This window comes from Pogona vitticeps, chromosome 7 (genome assembly GCF_051106095.1).
Source record: "Pogona vitticeps strain Pit_001003342236 chromosome 7, PviZW2.1, whole genome shotgun sequence".
In the NCBI taxonomy this organism is placed as follows: Eukaryota; Metazoa; Chordata; class Lepidosauria; order Squamata; family Agamidae; genus Pogona; species Pogona vitticeps.
Window position 1 is genome coordinate 1,677,691 of NC_135789.1, and position 18,473 is coordinate 1,696,163.

At 49.7% G+C, this 18,473-nt stretch overlaps 1 protein-coding gene across 1 annotated transcript; it reads left to right on the forward strand.

Moving 5' to 3' along the window:
- Positions 1-3,323: 3,323 nt before the first annotated feature.
- On the forward strand, positions 3,324-16,978 carry NBL1 (NBL1, DAN family BMP antagonist). Its single transcript, XM_020782140.3, has 4 exons — positions 3,324-6,339; positions 14,136-14,333; positions 14,859-14,970; positions 15,687-16,978. The coding sequence occupies exons 2-4, from the start codon at positions 14,164-14,166 to the stop codon at positions 15,954-15,956; spliced, it is 552 nt and encodes a 183-aa protein (XP_020637799.1). The 5' UTR covers positions 3,324-6,339; positions 14,136-14,163; the 3' UTR covers positions 15,957-16,978.
- Positions 16,979-18,473: the final 1,495 nt, after the last annotated feature.

Genomic DNA, 18,473 nt, shown 5'->3' on the forward strand with positions numbered 1-18,473 from the left:
CAAAGCCCCCGCAAGCCGGGCGCTTTTCAGGGTTGCCCTGGCATCTGCCGTCATTTCCATCCATCTCTCGCCTTCCTCTCTTTGTTCCCTTGACTTACGGGTTGCCTGTTTATTCAGCCTACACCCCACCCTCCTCTGAAGATGGGGCTGAGGGTCGAGTTGGAGAGTGGCTTTCTTTAAGAAGGCATTATAAATATTAATACACAGTGGGACTGTTGAGCATCGTAAAATTGAAGCCAATTCAAAGCTGTTTAAAACATCTCAGTCGAAATAGCTGCAGGAAAATTGCAGGCGGGTCCTGGACGTACCTTTATCCCGGAGCTTAATCAGACCTTCCCCTCAGTCCCTCTTGGTCTCCTGTGTCTGCCCTGTCGGTCCCTTCATCCCACCAGTCCCGTCCCTCTCCTATTTCCTGTTTTCGCCCATCTGTTCCATTTTCGTGCGGCTTGACGTCCAAAGAGCAGCAGGCAATAATCGTCTTAGAACAGCAGATCAGGAAGGGACCCTCTGGATCATCCTGTCCAGTAGGCCCAGGGCAGGATTCGAACTCCCAACCTCATGGCCTTGCGAGATCTGGGTTCTCCGGCCTTTGCTCAGTTTCTTTGCGAGAAAAGCCCTTCGGAGGAGACTCCCAACATCCAGCAGAACCACGAGAAGGAAATTTGGACCGTCCCTTCCGGACAAACCCTGACCCTCTCCTGCTTCCCCTACCTACCTAACACCCTGCAGTGAAAAGACTAGCATGTTGGGGCAGAGAAGGGACCTTTTGCCTGAGATGCTATTCTGAACTTTTGGAGTACCATGTTTTGTTTTGTTTTCAGTAGATCCATGACCCCTGGGAGTTTTGCCCACAAGAGAGCTGGTTGGTTCAAACTGGGCTTTGCTTTGGCCAGGCTCACGCTAGGCATAACATCACAAGGTTTGGGGCGATGGGCGGGCAGGAGGTTTCATTTCGCTTTCTGACAACAAAAAGCTGCATGCCAGCTTAGGAGGTGGTGGCTTCAGAACCCATCTCAGTAAACAGGACAGGAGCTTCTCTGCCCAAAGAGGGAAGTTTTTAAGGGCTTGTCTCTTTATCTCTGCAATGGCATCCACGGAGAAGCTCCGAATCAAGAGCTGGGGAGGTGGGAGCAAAACACACACACACACACACACACACACACAAACTCCCACTCTCTTAAGTATCCTGAGGAATGTTAAGTTTCCTTAAATGCTCATCTGGAAGTAATCGCCTTCTCCCCAACTCTGGGCCAGCCCCCTTTGGCTTTTAAAATAATCTCTGCGCGCTCCCCCTTCTGCCACCCCCTTTAAACGGAGGCACAGGGATTTGGTATCAGAAAGCCCATCACCCATGGAGGGAGATCGCGGTTTTAAAAAAAGCCGGACGCAGAAGCCAAGGGAACCCGAGCAAGGGCTTAAACAGGGTCTTTGTGTCAGTGTGTGCGTTGGCCATGCATGGGGTTAGGATCCCCGGCCGGCGACGGTCTAAATTTCTGTACTCGCTCACGACGACACCCAGGCACTTGTCGGCAAGCTCCTGGAACATGCCTCCTAGGCCTATTCTGGAGAGCGGATGCTCACATGGGAGGCACCTTTGAGCTAAATGTGGCCGAACACAAGTCTTCTGCCTTTGTTCATTTGCCTCATTGTCCTTTTGAGCCATCCCTGGCCAGCGGTCTATGTCTTGTGGCAGGGAATTCCACCGCTCTGTCTGTTGCCCTGTCTCTTCCCAGGGGGGGGGGGGTTGTAATGCAAGAGATCTGGAAGGCGCCAGGGTGAAGATGCCCGTGAAGAGAGCCAGCCCAGAAGATCCACCAACAAGAACCTCAGGTCACAGCTCAATCAGGAGGTGGCTTGAAATGGTATATCCGGAGCCAAACTTTAACCACTTACCCCACACTGCTCTTCTTCATCATCCCCACCCACCAAATTGGGGACACTTGCTCTCAAAGGGCGGCGGTCCAGGCCAGGGGGAAAAGAGGTCCGATCTGGAGGGATCAACGTTGACATCACAAGACTGTTCAACCCACGGAGATGAAAAGCAAAGCAAAACCCGTTTATGGGAGGGTGGGTGGCATCCCATACGGTCCTGTCTGGCCTCTCTTCCTGGCCCTGAACTGCCCGCTTGCGAGGATTAATTAATTAATTACACTTCCTTCCCTTCCTCCCCCCCCACCAACTGTGCTCTCTCTAGCCTCCAGATCAGCCCCGATGCCAACTCAAGAGCGCACGGAGCATGGAAACGGTGCAGGCCATTGAGCGCCACATACCAATGCGCTGAGCGAGGCCGGCTGGGCCACCCACACGGTGAACTCTGCCGCTGAGTCAGATGTAAATGGGGAGGGGGGAAGAGAGAAAGAGGGTGGGTGGGTGAGTGAGCGAACAGAAGTATATTTGGGGGGGAGCCATTTACAACCTGTGGGTTCTCCCCAGCTCCCCATCTGGAAACCGGTCTTGGGCACCGCCATGCAATCCCATCTCCTTTGCAGTGAGATATGAACGTTGAGTGCTTGCAATTTATTTTTCCCCCCTTTTCAGGGGAACTTCTGTTTCAAAGCTGTGGGGCCGACCGTGAGCCAACCCCCAGGCCCAGCTAGCTCAGGATCACCACAACTTCGGCCTCCCCCAGTTCCGGCACCAATCCTGCCCTGGGCCTTAGCGGCAGGTCCCCTTGGTCCTCCGAGAGGGTGGACGAACCCATCCCAACCCCACTTAGTTCCCCAAAACCAAGGTGTAAGAAAAATAGAGGAAGCCAGTTTCTACCGAGGCACAGATCCGGATCTGTTCTCGCTTCGGAGGGTCAGCTCTGACCGGTGGGAACGCATTGGGGGAGGAGGTTCAGGCAGAATCCTTCCCTGGCCCCTTTCTGGAGATGCCCGGCAGCCTCCTAGCCAAAGAACTAAAGGCACTGCGGGCCATGGGAACCTCCTGAAATCAGAGGAAATGGGATAAGTAATTGTATATACGGGCGTGTGTGTGTCAGAGCACATGTCCGTGGGGGGTGTTTGCAAAAAGATGGGGAAGGGGGCCTGGTTCGAGGCAGCCGGGTGGGAGGCTGCATCGTTCTGAGGCCCCAGGAAGGACAGCGTTTGCACCCCACTGGCGAGCCACATTCCTCGGGCCAGATGTTTCCACCCGGCTTCTCCCTTCTCGGAGAAAGAAACGCTTTCCAGCTGGTCGCTGGGGTTCGCGAGGGCCACCCGCTGGCCTCCGGGCACGAAGGCCAGGCCACACCACCTCCCCCCCCCCCCCGCCAAAGACAGACCGAGGCACTGCCTGGGGGGGGAGGAGGCAGGAGGCGCGTCAACAGGGAGTCCCCAGCTGCACCACTCTGTCCCAAATCCTTGGGCCGTTCCCTCTCTTGACAGACAGGCGCCCCATTCTATAAAAACAGTCCCTTTCCCCAACACCTCAAGGGCTGATTCCCCATCCCTCCCTCCTGTGGCAGGGAGTTCCCAAGGGCACCTGCGTTCCACGAGGAGCCCTCCGCCTCCATTTTTAGCCCCAACCATGGGGCCGAGGGGCTCCAACCTAAGACCTGCCCTTCGGGGAAGACCCAGGTTCGAACGTCTGCTTGTTCGGGACGTCCTTCACATGGTATCAGGCCAAGCTTTCGCTCAGAACTTGACCCGCCTCGAAGGGGTGTTGGTGTGAAGATGAAGTATCAGCATCCTCTCGCACTATGGTCACTTTTAGATGAATTTTGGAAGGGTGACAAATCCATTTGCAGGGCCTATGTTCCTTCCCAAACGTGGCCCAAAGGGAGGAATTCCTTTTTCAAAAGTAACTTTCCAAGTTCTTCGGCCCGAGCTGGTGTTAGTTCAGAAGCCCGGCGTGCCCTTTCGAAATCCATGGGCGGCCTTTTGGAGTCGGGATCGAATCCAAAAACACACCCTTTGGTTCTTCTTCTCTTTCTAGAAAGCTTTTTTTGTTGTTGTTCTTGTTTTTTAAATGTTCTTTTTTTAAAAAAAAGCTTGTCCCCGTCCTTCCTGCTCTGCCAGCCACATGACAGTTTCCGGTCGTGCCTGGGCATGTCCCAAAAAGCTTGGCAGCCACGTAGGCCCCGGATGCTATATAGTAAGGGAGGCGAGGGTGCCGTAGTCATGGGCATATAAATACTCCAGAGGAGTCCAGCCTGGAGGAGCCAGATCCTCCCCAAGGCCCGCTTGTCCTTAGCCATTAATGATGACATTGATGTGGCCACCTTTTCACTCCAGTGCACTCCAGGTAGCCTGCGTGACTCTTCCTCTCCTGCTTCACCTTCCTTAGAGCCTTGTAAGGTAGGACCAGCTTAAAGAGTCAGCCAAGGGAAGGGAGAGGACCTCAGTGAGTTTCACGACCCAGTTCTGCCTCACGCTCCTAAGACTAACCACTGCACCGCATGGCCTCCGTCGTTCCACACGGCCGCCCGCAGGAAGCTCGTAAGCCCGTAAACACCCCTGCTTGCTTCCAGTCTGTGGCAACCCAATAGACTGCAACGGCATGGGGAGGTTTCTTCTGGATCACCCAGCCCAACGGGGACCGATCAGCTGTTTGTTCGAAACTATCCTCGGTAGGAAGAGTGGAGCCACCCAAGGCATCTTGTCGCCTGAGGCCAAGAAGACGGCACCCCCTTTCCTGGGGGGGGTTTTGAGCCTTTTTAGAGAGGCCACTGGACTTGGGAGGTGGGGAGCTGAATGATTTCCTTCCTCTGGTGGCCAAATAACACTAGATACATACGGCGGAGGAGAGAACGACCTAGCCATTGTGGGTCATGAGAGGCTCTGTTGGAGCAAGCTCTGAGGTAGACTGCTCCTATCCAGGGAGGAGCCGCACGCCTGTTACGCTCTGTTAAGGAGCTTTTGCAAGCTGGCCCATGGGGACTCCGAGATAGACTGCTCCTGTCCAGGGAGGCACCCTTTATGAAAAGATCCACCTTTCCAGACACACACACAACATGCACACGGAACAAAAACACCTCTTCCTCTTTTTCTGCTTTCCTCGGGAGTCCCGAATTTCCACCCCCCTCAAAAATTAAAAAACAAACAAACAACAGTTTAGCAGGGATTCCTGCCTCTCCCCCCCCCCCCCCCGCCCAGCCAAGCAGGGAGCATAAACTCTCTGAGATTCAAAACCCTAAAAATAATTTAAAAAAAAAACAGGCAAAGGGGCTGTAATTCCCTTTCTCTCTCTCTCTCTCTGTCTCTTTCTGCTTGCTCCTTCTTGTCTCTTACAATCTGATCAGCTCTACTTGAGAGAGAGAGAGAGAGAGAGAGAGAGAGAGAAATAGGGTTTTTGGTGAGTGTGTGTGTTTAAACCTCCTTCCCCCCTTTCCTCCGAGCCTTTTCCTTTCTTCTTAACTCAGAGCAGCCAGAAGCTGGAGTTAGTGGGTTGAATACCCAGAGAGAGAGAAAGAGAGAGAGAGAGAGAGAGAGAGAAAAGCAGGAGGAGGCAGGAGGCAGGAGTTGATTTACAAGGCGCGAGGCTCCTGTCTTTTTTCCTTTCTTGAGTTTAGCCAGAAGAGATGTGAGGTTTCCAGGGAGCGAACACGCTCTCTTTCTTTTCAGCTCTCCAAAAGTTCAGAAAACTTTTTTTTTGGCCTTCTTCTGGAAAGATGGGGGTTTTAATTCCATTCCAAGGGGGGCCTTGCTTCCAAACCGTGCTCTGATTTTATCTGATTTCTTTCCCCCCATCCCAAACCTGCTACCTTTTCCTCCCCACCACCCCTCAAAAACCAAATTTTTCTTTAAGAACGCCTCTCTCTCTTGTTTTTACACCTCTTCCCTCTGAAACCTACCTGCCAGGCTGTTTTGAAATCCGGTTCTGGGGTGCTGGACCTTTTCATCCGCTTTCATGCTGGTTTCGGGGTTTGGATTTTTTTTGCTGGATTTCAGGGATCCTGCTGCTCACGGAAGAGAAGAAGCCAATGGACTGAAATCTTCAACTCTTTTCTGGATTCCTGCCGTTTGGGTTAGAAATAAATTATTGTTCCTTTTCTGCATCTCTAGCCGATAAGGAGAGAAGGTCCCCAAGTGACACAGAAATTGGGCTATTTTTCCCCCACCAAGACCTCGTCTGTTTTCACCGGATTTTTGGGATGCTCTAGAGAAGGACCGAATCCAGTACAAAACCTCAGGCAGAAGTTCTTCGTCAAAGGATATCTGTCTGATTCTGGATGACCTAAGAGACAACTTTGGTTCACAGCAAAAACTCCACTGGAAAAACTATCTAAACTTTTAGTGCTTTTGGAGGTTGGGTTTGTTTTTGTTTTTTCCCCTTGAGGAAAAAAAAAAGAATACTAATTGAAGAAGCGTTGCTGTTTTGTTTTTTTAATGGGATAAGTCTCCAGTTTATTTAATGGTAAGTAACTTTCTCTTATTTAATTTGACAAGCCTATGGGCTCTCCCTGGGGAATAGCTGAGATTGGAGGGGGGGGGCTCAACAAAAGCGTTCTGTGTCACCCGAAAGCTTGCAAAAGCAGATTTAGCATTGCTTTGACGATAAATGTCATGCACAAAAACCCCCACAGGTCTATATATATATTTTAAGAAAAGCACTACATCAATGAAATTCAAGCGGACGCCTTTTAGAATGCTGTGCTGTTTCGGAAGGCAGGAAAAAAGGGTTACTTAGGTTAAATCTCCAGGTCTCGGGAAGCCTGCACACAGCCCATTGGGTGTTTTCAACAGGCGCTCTGTTGTGTCTGTTGTGTTGTTCACTTGTTTTCAAGGAAGGTCTGCTTTTGCATTTAAGACCACAGGCTCAAACCCGTGGAAGACCTTGTCATTTCCAGGGGCATCGGTGTGCTTCCTTCTGTGGTGGCTGGTGGATAACAGGGTCTGCAGCTCAAAAGGGGTCATCTTTGGAGATTCACAGAAGTGTTCAATTGGGCTCCTCCAGAGCCCATGGCTGACTCGCCTAGGGTGAAGGAGTGTCTCTCCCAGGCGACCAAATGGGGAAGATGCATCTGTTAAGAGGAAAAGAAGGAGTTTTTTAAAAATCCCTATTTCATATTAACAGGGTGCCACACTTTTGAAGGAGGAGGTGGGTGATCTGGATGGTTAGCGGCTTCGAAACAATTATAGATAAGACTGAATTCATATGCACTCAACAGTAAAGGTGATAGCATTGCCAGGAAGGCGCTAATTATTTTTCTGTTTCTACCACCCTCAAATGCCTGGGGCAAAGTGGCGGGGGGGACAGGACCAAAACCTCCCTCCCTTTCCTTCCCCATTTATCAGGTTCAGATTTTTAGGCTTCCAGCCCCTCCTTACACCCTTTTCCCTCCGTTTAGCCCCCACCCTGCCCTCTTCCCACTATGATGGATGGTTTGAAAGAGGAGAGATCGGAGCAAATAGAAATTAGTTACAGATGAAACAGGACTAAAGGGGTGGGGGAACACACACACACACACGCATGCACACATGCAGAATCACTGTGTAGGAATTAAAACATTTCCACACCGCCTCCCCACTGGTCTGACAGCAAAAGCAAAGAATCCGTGAAGAATTCTATTTTGGAAATCTGTCTTTCAAGCCCAGAGCCTCTGATCCCTCCCCTCCTGTTTTCTTCTCCTTTTTCCTTGCCAGTTAAAAAAAGGGGGGGGGAGAGAAGAGAGCAACCCAGCGGCCCAGAGATCTGAAATTAATTAATTTGGGGCATAAAGCTGGGGCGAACGGAGAGAGAGCGGCTGATTCCCCCCCACACACACACACAAAGAGAAGTGAAAGCAAATTTTCTGATTTCTTCACTTCCTTATTAAAGGCCGGAACAAAGAAACATTAAAGCGGTTGCATATGTCAATCGGCTTATTTAGAAGCCTCTTTGGGTGGCGTGGTCTTTGAACCCGTTTCCACCTCCTTGTTCCTGCGAAACAGATCCATATTGATGCACAGACCTCTTGCAAGCATCCTCTGTCTGCATTTATCCTAAAGCATGGCAAAGGACCCAGGAATCTACGTTGTGGTCCCCCCCCCCTCAGGACATTAAAAGCAATTTTTCATTTTTTAAAAGCAATTTTTCATTTTTTAAAACGTAATCCTGGACAGACAAATCTCCCTAGTGAGCCAAGCTCCAATTCCCTTGAACTTCCTGGTTGTAACATGAAATAAACAAACAAATAAACCAATAAGGCACAGCAAAAAAACAAAACAAAAACAAAAACAAAAACACAGCGAAACTAAAGACCATTTCCATGTCATTTTGGGGTGATTCTTTCAAAATCACCTAACTTCTTGGCCTGCAGTTACTTCCCAAAAGTCAGAACTTTTTTTTACACTGGAGTTTGGCAAGTTTGGCAAACCTTTACTGAAAGGCCACAAGACAGTATAATCTGTTTTTCAAGTGGGGGGGGGGGAAGGTGACCCTGAAATTTATTTCTTTCTCCCCCTCTCTCTTTCACCCAGTTGTATTTACATGACCATCTGCACACCTGCCCATAAAGAATAAAAACTGTGTAAAAATGTGGGTCTTTTAGGTTTTTTTTTTTCTGGAACGGCATATGCCACGCTAGGCAGGGGATTCTGGGGTTCGTAATCCTACCCAACCAACCGAAAGTTACTTCCCCCCCCCCTCCAAGCTCTTGCTGGAACCTGCTGCTTTGTTTACATAGAATGGATTTATAAGGAATTGCACTAAGGTGAATTCCTGGCTGAGCGGCAGTATATATATATATATATATATATATATATTCCCTGTCTTTTAAACACACCTGGTAGCCTCGGGCTTAAGGGAGGAGGGCTGCTCCGGTACAGTTTAAGAGGTGAAGTTCTGCAGAAACATTTCTAGGGCCGAAATGGGTGTTCATGAAGCAGGGAGGTTTTCGAAAGTTATTCCGACCTTAGGAACAATTCCAAAACTCTGGGAATGATTTCCAGGAGAGTTAGACGGGCTTTGCGGAATGATGGGTTCTAGAGTGATGGCGGCCTGTCCAGGAAAACAAGGAAGACATTTCACTTGTGTCTTAGACCCTCCCCCCAATAAGGGGGTGGAAGAGCCTCGAGGAACCCTTGGAATGAAGCTGGATTGCAACCCCCATCGTCCTTAAGCCAGCGTCGCTCGTCTCAGCATCTTGAGGGAGGCAGGTATAAATTTGGGGAAGACGGGCCTAGAAGCAGGAGCCCTGCTGGATGCGATCAGATGTGCCTTTACCCCCACAAGCGGCTTCCAACGGAGGACAGCCAGACCCCTACGGAGGTGCCAAGCTTTTAGGGCCAATTTCCCAGCATTTTGGTATTCCGAGGTTAGCTGCTGCATCACGGGCGGTGGAACCCTGTAACAGCAGAGAGAGTCCAATGTCTCTTAGGATTTCACGGATCTCCATCACGGTGTCATGAACCTCCATCATGAGTCTGTTCTCTCTCCCCCCCCCCCTTTAATTTCACCTTTTAAAAATCAGGAAGCCCTCTATTCCTCTGGGGTGGGCCCGACGGACCTGGAGTCTCTGCGGTGTGTGTGTGTGTGTGTGTGTGTGTGTGTGTGCATGACCACAAACCCTATCATCCCCAGCCAGTTAGTCAAGAGCAATGGGGGCCGCAGCTCAGCCAACGTGGTCCAGCCCTGGAGGCTGAAGGACCTTCCAAAAAAAAAAAAGGGGCTCCCGCCTCGGAGTGGTCTGGGTTCTGATCCTCTCGGTCCGAGAATAACGGTCCCTTCGAGGGTCTTTGAAGAAGAAGCCTCTGGCTTTAATTTTTAAATGTCTTGATCCTAAATGGGGGCTTTTTGCAGCTCTCAAGAGGGTGGCCCAGTCTGCAAAACCCTCGCAAACGAGAACCGGGCGAGGCGCGCTGAAGGCTTGATGGCCAGCCATGCACACCGATTATTTTCTGCTGCAATTGCCCGGTGAATTCAATCGGATCTGAAATGCGGATCAATCCATTGATTCTCTCTCCTTTTCTCTCTGTTGCATTGAGTTTGGACCTTAAGAATGCAAGCCATTGTCCCAGCCGGCTTCTCTCCTTTGGCCTCTGGCGGATGAAGCGTAGAAAGGGGGGCCCCCCTCCTAAGCGTTCAGGTTTTGGAATTCCCTTTTTCCCCCCACAAAAGATCTCTCGCTTGACTGTCCACGCTTGCTTTGCAGCTGCCAAGTTTTATCCATCTATTCTTTTTTTTTCAAAGAATGACGGCCACCTGCTCGAGAACTTTGTACGTCCAGCTAGCTACCTTTCTCGGAGAAGCCATTCATCTCTGTGTTCTTTAAAAGCCCCCCCCCCAGCGCTTCTCTGGATTCAGTCTTGCTGTTTTTTAAAAAAAGATTCTGGAGGGAATGAATGTTCATTGTTCAAATTTACCCCGAGGTTCAACCTTATTCCCCCCCCCCCCGGTGGCGTGAATTGAAATCAAGGATGGTTATTGCCGGACGACTCTGTGGGCGAATCCCAAATTTAACTGAAAAGGTGCAAAAAAAAGAGAGGGGGGCCCCCTGCAAAGACACACAGGAATTTATTTGTGTGTTCATTGGCTCTCCCCAAGCCATAGGAAGTTTGTGTTGATTGGAAAAACCATCCCTTGGTGACGGAGCTTAGCTGGACCTCCTCTCTCTTGGTCCTTTATTTCATCCTTCCCGACCTGGTGTTCTTCCAGAAAGCTTAAGACGCTGCGAACAGTTCTCCCTCCCCCTCTACTTTAATCTTCACAACAGCCCTGTGAGGAAGGATGGGCCGAGAGGGGAAAGGGAGTGACAGGACAAAGCTTCTCCCAGTCACGGCTCCGTCGGAACTCGAACCCAGATCTCCCAAGTTAAAAGAGTGTGGATCCTTTTGCAGTTTCATCTCAAAGGGCTGATGGTGGTAGGAAGCGAGTTCTCTTTTTTTTTCTTTTCTCCCAGCGTGCAAGGTTTCACGTGGTGGTTGTTTTTCCTCACTGGAATCTTCCAGCTGAGGCCCAGGTGCAAATCTTGGCTCCAGAAAGGACCCAAAACAAGGTTCCACGGAGCACCTGCTCAGCTTAGGAATTTGGTTTGGGGTCAAAGCACTGAGGCTGGCATACCAATGCATTCCTGGGGTTTTGGTGTTGTTGTTGTTTTTGCCCCTCCAGGGCTTCTTTGAGCTTAGCAAGGTAATTCAGTGGGGGGGGAAAAAACAAGAATTGTTGCATAATCATACTGGCAGGGGCATGCTGGGAGTTGAAGTTCCCCCCAAAGTAACTTTTTGATTCTCTGTATGGAAATGACTGCTGATTTATGGTCATTAGCCCAGGCCTCCAGGTCCATGTTCTGTTCATCTGTGATTCCTGTTGATCCCAGAGTGCCAAAAGTTTTGTTTAGGGTTCTGGATTACAACTCACATTATCCCCCAAGTGGCTAAGGATTCTGGGAGTTGTTGTTGGAAAAAAAGCAATAGTCAGTTCAGGCGAAAAGGATGCTATAATTCTGTAGCTGGTTTGCCCGAAGTTTCAGTGGTTCTGTCCAGCTGGTTTATATGGTTGCCTAAAACATGGGTCTTAATAAGAACAGCCACAAAAATGATGATGAGAATAACAAGGACGTCAAATCACCCATATTTTTAGGGCTTGACTCCTAACGTTTAGCTTTGGGGCTGCCCCCCCTCCCCGGCTGAGAAACAAAAAGTGCATGGAAGAGATACAGAATATCAACTGAATTAATGAATCATAACTATGATTATTATTTGCTGTTTATTCGGTTCCGGTCCTGCCCTTCCTCACCAGGGTCCCGGAGGACTAACAAATCAGAAAAATGGAGAAGGGGGTCGCCGTGTTAGTCTGCGCAAGCCTTATAGGGGAAATCCGAGTAAAAATAGGGTTTTTAAAAAACCCTAAAGCGTGGTGGCACCTTAAAGACTAAATTTTATAATTTTTGAATGTGAGCTTTCATGGATAAAACAGATAAAACCATCACAAAAAAACAAACAAACCATCAATTGCCAGTAACTAAAAACTAAAATCACAGCATGTGGGTTATCTCAGGTCTTAATTCTAAAACTTTAGATGGGCTGCTTTTGAAATGACTGGCGTGTAAAAGCACCTCCTAAATAATTAAAGAAAAACAAGGTAACAGAGTCCCGGAAAAGGTTCGGAAACCGGGAGGCCACCGCCGAGAAAGCCCTGTTTGGCGTGCAAACAGTGGGCAGGATAGACTCTCAGGCTCCCAAATCAGAGTTTTTCCGGCCGATCCCGCGTCTCAATGGGACAAGACAGAGGGTCCCATAAGAACGCGGTTCCTGCCCCCCCCCCCCCTTTTAGGGCTCTGTAGGTTTCTAGGAACACCTTGGACGGGGCCCTGTCGTTCGCTGCCAGCCGACGCTGCTGCCATGTTGCAACGGGCACCCGGCGGCACACCCAAAGTGTGGGTGTTAGGACTCGGGGTTCTCACCGCAATCTCTTCCCCCACCCTCCAACCTCCACGGCAAGCTGGCGGCCTCACTCCATCCCTCCGTGCGGGTCTGAGCTCGTTCGGCAAGACGCCCGGGAACAGATTTGCATGGGGGGTGACTGAGCCCGCTTGCCGGGTTTGTACCTCTTGGCCTCCGGATCTAAGCGCCGCCTGTTGTCGAAACTTGCCGGCCGGGTACCGAGTTTGATCTTGTCGTCAGAGGGAAGCGGGTTCCTCACCTCGGCCCTCCTGTGCCCCCCAAACTCTCTGGGGAAGAAAAGAAACAAGGCCATATTATTTTGGGGTTCTAGTCCCTCTGCGCCGACCAGAACAATTTGAAAATAATGTGCTCACCGGCAAGGCCTTTGTACTCCAAGTCTCATCACCCTTGGCCACTGGCCAGTCTATTGGGGATGATGGGAGCTGGAGTCCAATGTTTAGGATACGGCAGCCGATGAGAAAGAGCGAGAGCGTTTTAAAAGACCCATGTTCTAGCTAGCGGGGAACATGTCGGAGAAGAGACAGGTTTCCAGGCAAACGGGAACAGCTGTTGCCTGGAAGGAGAAACAGCTGTTTCTGCATCTTCCAGATGTGGTCGCTGGAAGGCCTGAGCGGGTTGGCGCAGGATCCGGGTCAAAAAAAAAAAAAAAAGACTGGAGGGTCTTTGTGATGGTTATTGAGCCTCATGCAGTCCCCCTGATTATATCCCTGGGAGTTGTTTCAAGAGTGGGTTCGGTGATTCTGCACTGGGAGTAAGGAAAAATTGGGGGCCACGACAGCTGGGGCCGATGGGTCTTGTTGTCCAACAAAACTCTGGAGTGGGGGGGGGGAAACCAAGCTCTCAAATCCTCTTGTCCAACAGCTCCCCTTGCTGGCCAAGCCGGGCATTTCTCAACCTTTTTTCCCCCCAGACCATTCAGCTCTGCTGAAGCAGAAATTAAAAATAAGAAACTCTAGAATCTTCTTCTGCTTAAAGGGCATTCTGCTGATCTGATTCTTCCTTCGCTTGTTTCTGTATTTCAAGGCAATTTGAAAATGTTCCTTTGCATTATTATACTGATTTTTTAGGCACGCCCTTCTTGGGTGTTTCTAAAAAAGGGGGGGGGGTTTAAATCCATTGATACATGTATTTGTTTATAAATATATGAAAATAGTTAGTGCATTTGGATATGGATACATTTGTGGATATACTGTATCTAGTTGAATGCAAAGTTATTTCTTGATCAAGAGGCATAAAATTAAACTATAAATCCCATGCCAAAAAAAGCATGACAAAAATACTGCTAAAATATTAAAGTATCAGCCAGTCAATGATAATAATTGCTCGACAAACACTAGTCATTACTATGAATTGAAAAAAAGGGGCACTAAATCCAGCCCAAGAGTAATGAATTCGAATTCTACTAGCGCTGACTAACCCGCGCCATTTCCTTCAATGAGCTTATCCTATTTAGGACCAACACTGACCGGATTTGGACCCGGAAACTTCCCAGGTTTCCGTGACCTCTGGTTCTTGTTGGACTCCAGCTCCCATCACCCCCAGTAGACTGGCCAGTGGCCGAGGGTGATGGGAGTTGGAGTGCAAAGACCCGGAGAGTTGCCAGATTGGGGTGGGGGAACAGGTTTAATTCTGAAGGTGGGGAACCTTTGGACCTGAAGAGGTTTCTGACTACAGCCCCCGCAATCCTGTGCTGAATGGGGAGTGATGGGAGTTGTAGTCCCACCCTTTTGGAACGTGCAAAAGAAGAAATAGATTCAGGAGGGGGGAAAAAAAACATTCCATGCGGACCTTCAGACTTATTTTTAAACCCTTCTGGGGGATCTCCAGTTTTAGAGCTTCCTCTGAGCAGGCCGTGATGCTGCTGAGGCTCCTGGTGGGCGCCGTCCTCCCGGCCCTGATCCTGGCCGCGCCACCTCCCATCAACAAGCTGGCCCTGTTCCCAGACAAGAGCGCATGGTGCGAGGCCAAAAACATCACTCAGATCGTCGGCCACAACGGCTGCGAGTCGAAATCCATCCAAAACAGGTATGGGCCGGGGGTGGGGAGAGAGAGAGATAAACAAACCCCGTGGCTTCTGAGCAGCCGCAGAGAGCAGGGGCTAAGGGGGCTGACGGGGTGGGGGGGGCTTGGCAGGCTGAGTCACTAAAGCTCACCAAGGGGGGCGGATTCGAATCAGGCCGGCAGCTGCCAGCCCTAATCTCTATCTAGGCCTCAGAACGAATCCCGGCTGAAACCTCAGATGGCCGCAGCTGCCAGTCAGAGCTGGGAACACTGACGTATACGGTCCCAGGTTCTGATTCAGCAGAAGGCCAACTGCGTAAGGTTCCTGCCATTTCACCCATCGCCATTTTGAAATTAATCAGCGGGATCATCGGCTGATTCTTCTGCCGGTGGGGACTTCAGCCTTTCTTCCCTTGCTAAACCCTGTTAAATGCGCACGCATACACACACACACACACACACACACACGCACGCACGCACACACGCACGCACACAAGCCCGGCTCTTGCCGAGTCCTTAATGCCGAATCTCTCCCTCTTCCTTCCGCAGGGCGTGCTTAGGGCAATGTTTCAGCTACAGCGTTCCCAACACCTTCCCGCAGTCCACGGAGTCCCTGATCCATTGTGACTCCTGCATGCCCGCCCAGTCTCAGTGGGAAATTGTAAGTGACAGGAGGTTTCCGAGCGGTTTCGGTACAGGCAAACGTGGTGGGAGGGGTGGGGAGGAGGAGACCCCTTCAGGGGCTGAAAGCCAGTCTCGATTTCAGAAAAGCTCTCAGGAGCGAATGTTGCAGAGTTCTGAATTTCTGGTTTAAATTTCCCTTTTGATCCCTATTAGAAGTAGAGAGACTCACGGAGGAGAATAGCTTCAAGTTCCTCAGAGAGTCCACTCCTTTCTCACTCACGGGCAGTTACAATCTCAACAGCACCCTCCGAGACATTACGGTAGTGGAAGAATAAAAGCATCCATTACTTGCCGTTGCGAACAGGCAACAAGCAAGCGAACCCAGCCATCCACCGACTTTGACAGGAGCCACGTCCCGGGGGGGTGGGCGGGGCCAAAAATATCAGCCTCGTTTAGCTCAAGGCTCTTAAGGGCAGTCACTGAACCTAAAGGGAGACGTTTCTGACTTCTATAACAGAAGAAGCACAGAGGGTTGGATTGGGGTCCTGAGAGGGAGAGCTTTGGCCTGAGGGCTTGCAGTTGCCCACCCCAGTTTCAGCAGGAAAAGGGAGATAAAATCAGGTCTCTGCTTTTTTCCTCCCCCGCACATCTCTATCCCTCCCGGAGCATTTTTTTGGGGGGGAAATCCGATTTTGGCTTGCTTGCCGTAGCCTCTGACCACCTCTCTTCCTGCCCTCGGCCCTCCTCCCTCAGGTGACGCTGGACTGCCCCAGCAACGAGGACATCCCTCGGGTGGATAAGTTGGTGGAGAAGATCCTCCACTGCAGCTGCCAGGCCTGCGGCAAGGAGCAGAGCCAAGAGGGGGCGCTCTTCAATATCTACCCAAATGCCGAGGAAAACCTGCCCGGGGAGGGGCCCAACCCTCACCCCTACGGCAGCCACCACCACCAGCACCACCAACACCACCAAGCCGAAGAAGCCTCCAACCCACACCGGCGCCAAAAGGAAGACAACGCAGACTGAGGATCTGATCCCCTTTAGGACTTCCCAGCCAGCTGAGGCTGACCTGTGTTTTTCCTCCCTCTGTCTTTCTCTCTGTCTCTCTCTCTCTCTCTCAGACATCCATCATCTTGCTTGGCTCTTAAGAGACACTCCCAAAAGTCATAACTGTCCTGATGAAAGCTGGACCCTTTTTTTTGAAGGAAGCCAAAGGGGACATGAGAATGATGGGGTGGCAAAGTCAAACAGGGTTAGGCTGGGAGGGAAGAGCGATTGTTGAATTGATGGCCTCACACATGGCAATAACATATTAAGGGAAAAGTGACACTCGAAGGGAGAAATGTGTGGGAACCCTTGGAATGCAGAAAGGGGGGGATCTTTTTATTTTGAGGTCAAACTGGCACGTAAACACAGCACATCATTCAATTCAGGGTGGCTTATCTGTATTCCCTCTGGAAGAAAGATTCTGGGTTGAAGGAGAAGAGAAGCGGGCTGAAATGAGAAACCTCCCCCTGCTCCCCCAAAATTTGACACCTTACCATCACTCAGGTGGAGAAGATCTGGGTTTGTCCCGATCGGAGGTCTACCCCGTCCTCTGGAGCGTGCTCCCCGAAGGCTTGTGGTACAGGGATGCGTCTTAGGGATGAACAAAAGGAAATAATAATAGTCCAAGGAAGCATTCTTCCAGTTGTGGAGAGATTTCTCTCGAACCTGTGCTCTAGAGCGACCAACTTTCGAACCATCTTGATAAATGTGACAAAAGCAAGTTTAGTTCTGCAGAGTGAACCCGGATCAACCATCTTGGGACCCTCCAGTTCTGCCAGAGGACGGCTCACGGTGGACATGCTGGAGACGAGAGAAATAGCTGTTAAAAACCAATGCAAGCCTATAGAACTCACTTGCATCCCCCCCCCCATTCCTCATGACACCACCCTTCTGAGGCTTGTAACATGCACACCTGGGCACAGCTACTGATATACCTTCATCTTTGTTATCGGTGTTATTTCCCCACAAATCCCAAATAAATAAATTAGAACTAAGCACCACACTCCGTGTCAGTGAATCGGTCTATTTTTCCAGCATCTCAGGATAGATTTTGTGTTGTTGTTGTTGTTGTTGTTTTAAAAAGCTTATGCATTTTCCAAAAAAGGGAAAACCACAAACATCCAGCCCGTCTGACCCAGTGCAGGAAGGTGAGATGTTCAAACTTTGCAGCTTCCAATGGAAGCTGTCGGTCTGTTTCAGGAAATATAACCAAAATAAAAACAGAAGCTTCAAATCTTAACGCTCAGACTGATCTTTCATGGATTAAAACTCACCTGAACAAAAAAAGGTATAGCCATCAGCCTCCTAAAAGAGGTTTCTGGACTGCTGTCAATAGGCTTACTCAAACCTTCCTATAATATGCACTTCCATTTGTTTGTTTGTTTTTTTCATTTTGGGGAAGGGTTATGCCAGATTATCTGGGGATGATGGGTGTCTTAGTCCCATGAATCTTCAGGCTACCTGGTTGTAGAAAGCCACCTTCCAGTTTCCATCTTCGTTTTTTTTGGGCCCAGAGGCTAAAAGGGCAAACGGCAGAGCAAGAAGAAATTCTGTATTTTTTTTTCCTCCTGCGCCACCAGGTGGTGCTCTGAACCAACAAGCGAGGAGATTTGTGGCTGTGTCTTCCAACCACTTCATGCAGGAGTTTGGAACCCTTTGCCCCCAGAAACCCAGTAGTAGTCAGCAGGACTACAACTCCCAGAATCCCAGTGGCCATGCAGGGTTGGGGAATGATGGGAACTGCAATTTTGGGGTTTTTTAAAAAAAGCAAAACTCTATATTCCTCCCCATTGCCTACACTTGCTTGATAGAGTTGTAATTCTGTTACACAGTTTTGAATTCTGAATTCTCCTTTTGATACACAGCAGAAGTACAGAGACCTACGAGGTAGAGTAGCTTCGAATTACCAGATAGTCCACCCCTTTTTCTCATTAATCATCACAGATAGCCTCAATAAACTCATGCTGAAAGATCTGGAGAAAGAATTTCTAAAAAATGTTTCATTACTTACAGTTGCGAACTGATCAACAGCAAGCTAACAAACGAATTGGCTGCTTCCAACAGACTAAAGAGAGGGAAAGAGAACTTTCTTGACAGAGAGGCGGGACTCTCTTTGGATTCAGAGGCGGGAGGGAATGATTGGTTACTTCTAGATAGATTGGCAACTACCCCAACCCAGGAAAATCTCTCCCAACCACTCAAAACAAAGGCATGCATGCAAGGTTGTATAAACTCCAACGGGTTCAACATCTGGACGGCCACATGCCAACCATCCTGGTATGGAGTGTTCTGGGGATCCACTTACAATTTTATTTATGGAGAAATCTGTGTTTTGGTCTACATATCTCAGAATCCCCACCAGCAGCAGCATGGTCGACCCGCCCTGCCAGTCTGGGCAAAGGCTCCCCGATTTTTCCAACCCCAGATTCAGTGCTAATAGCCTCTGTTTTCATAGTTATTGCAATGACAACATGCCACGGTAGTTCACAACTCAAA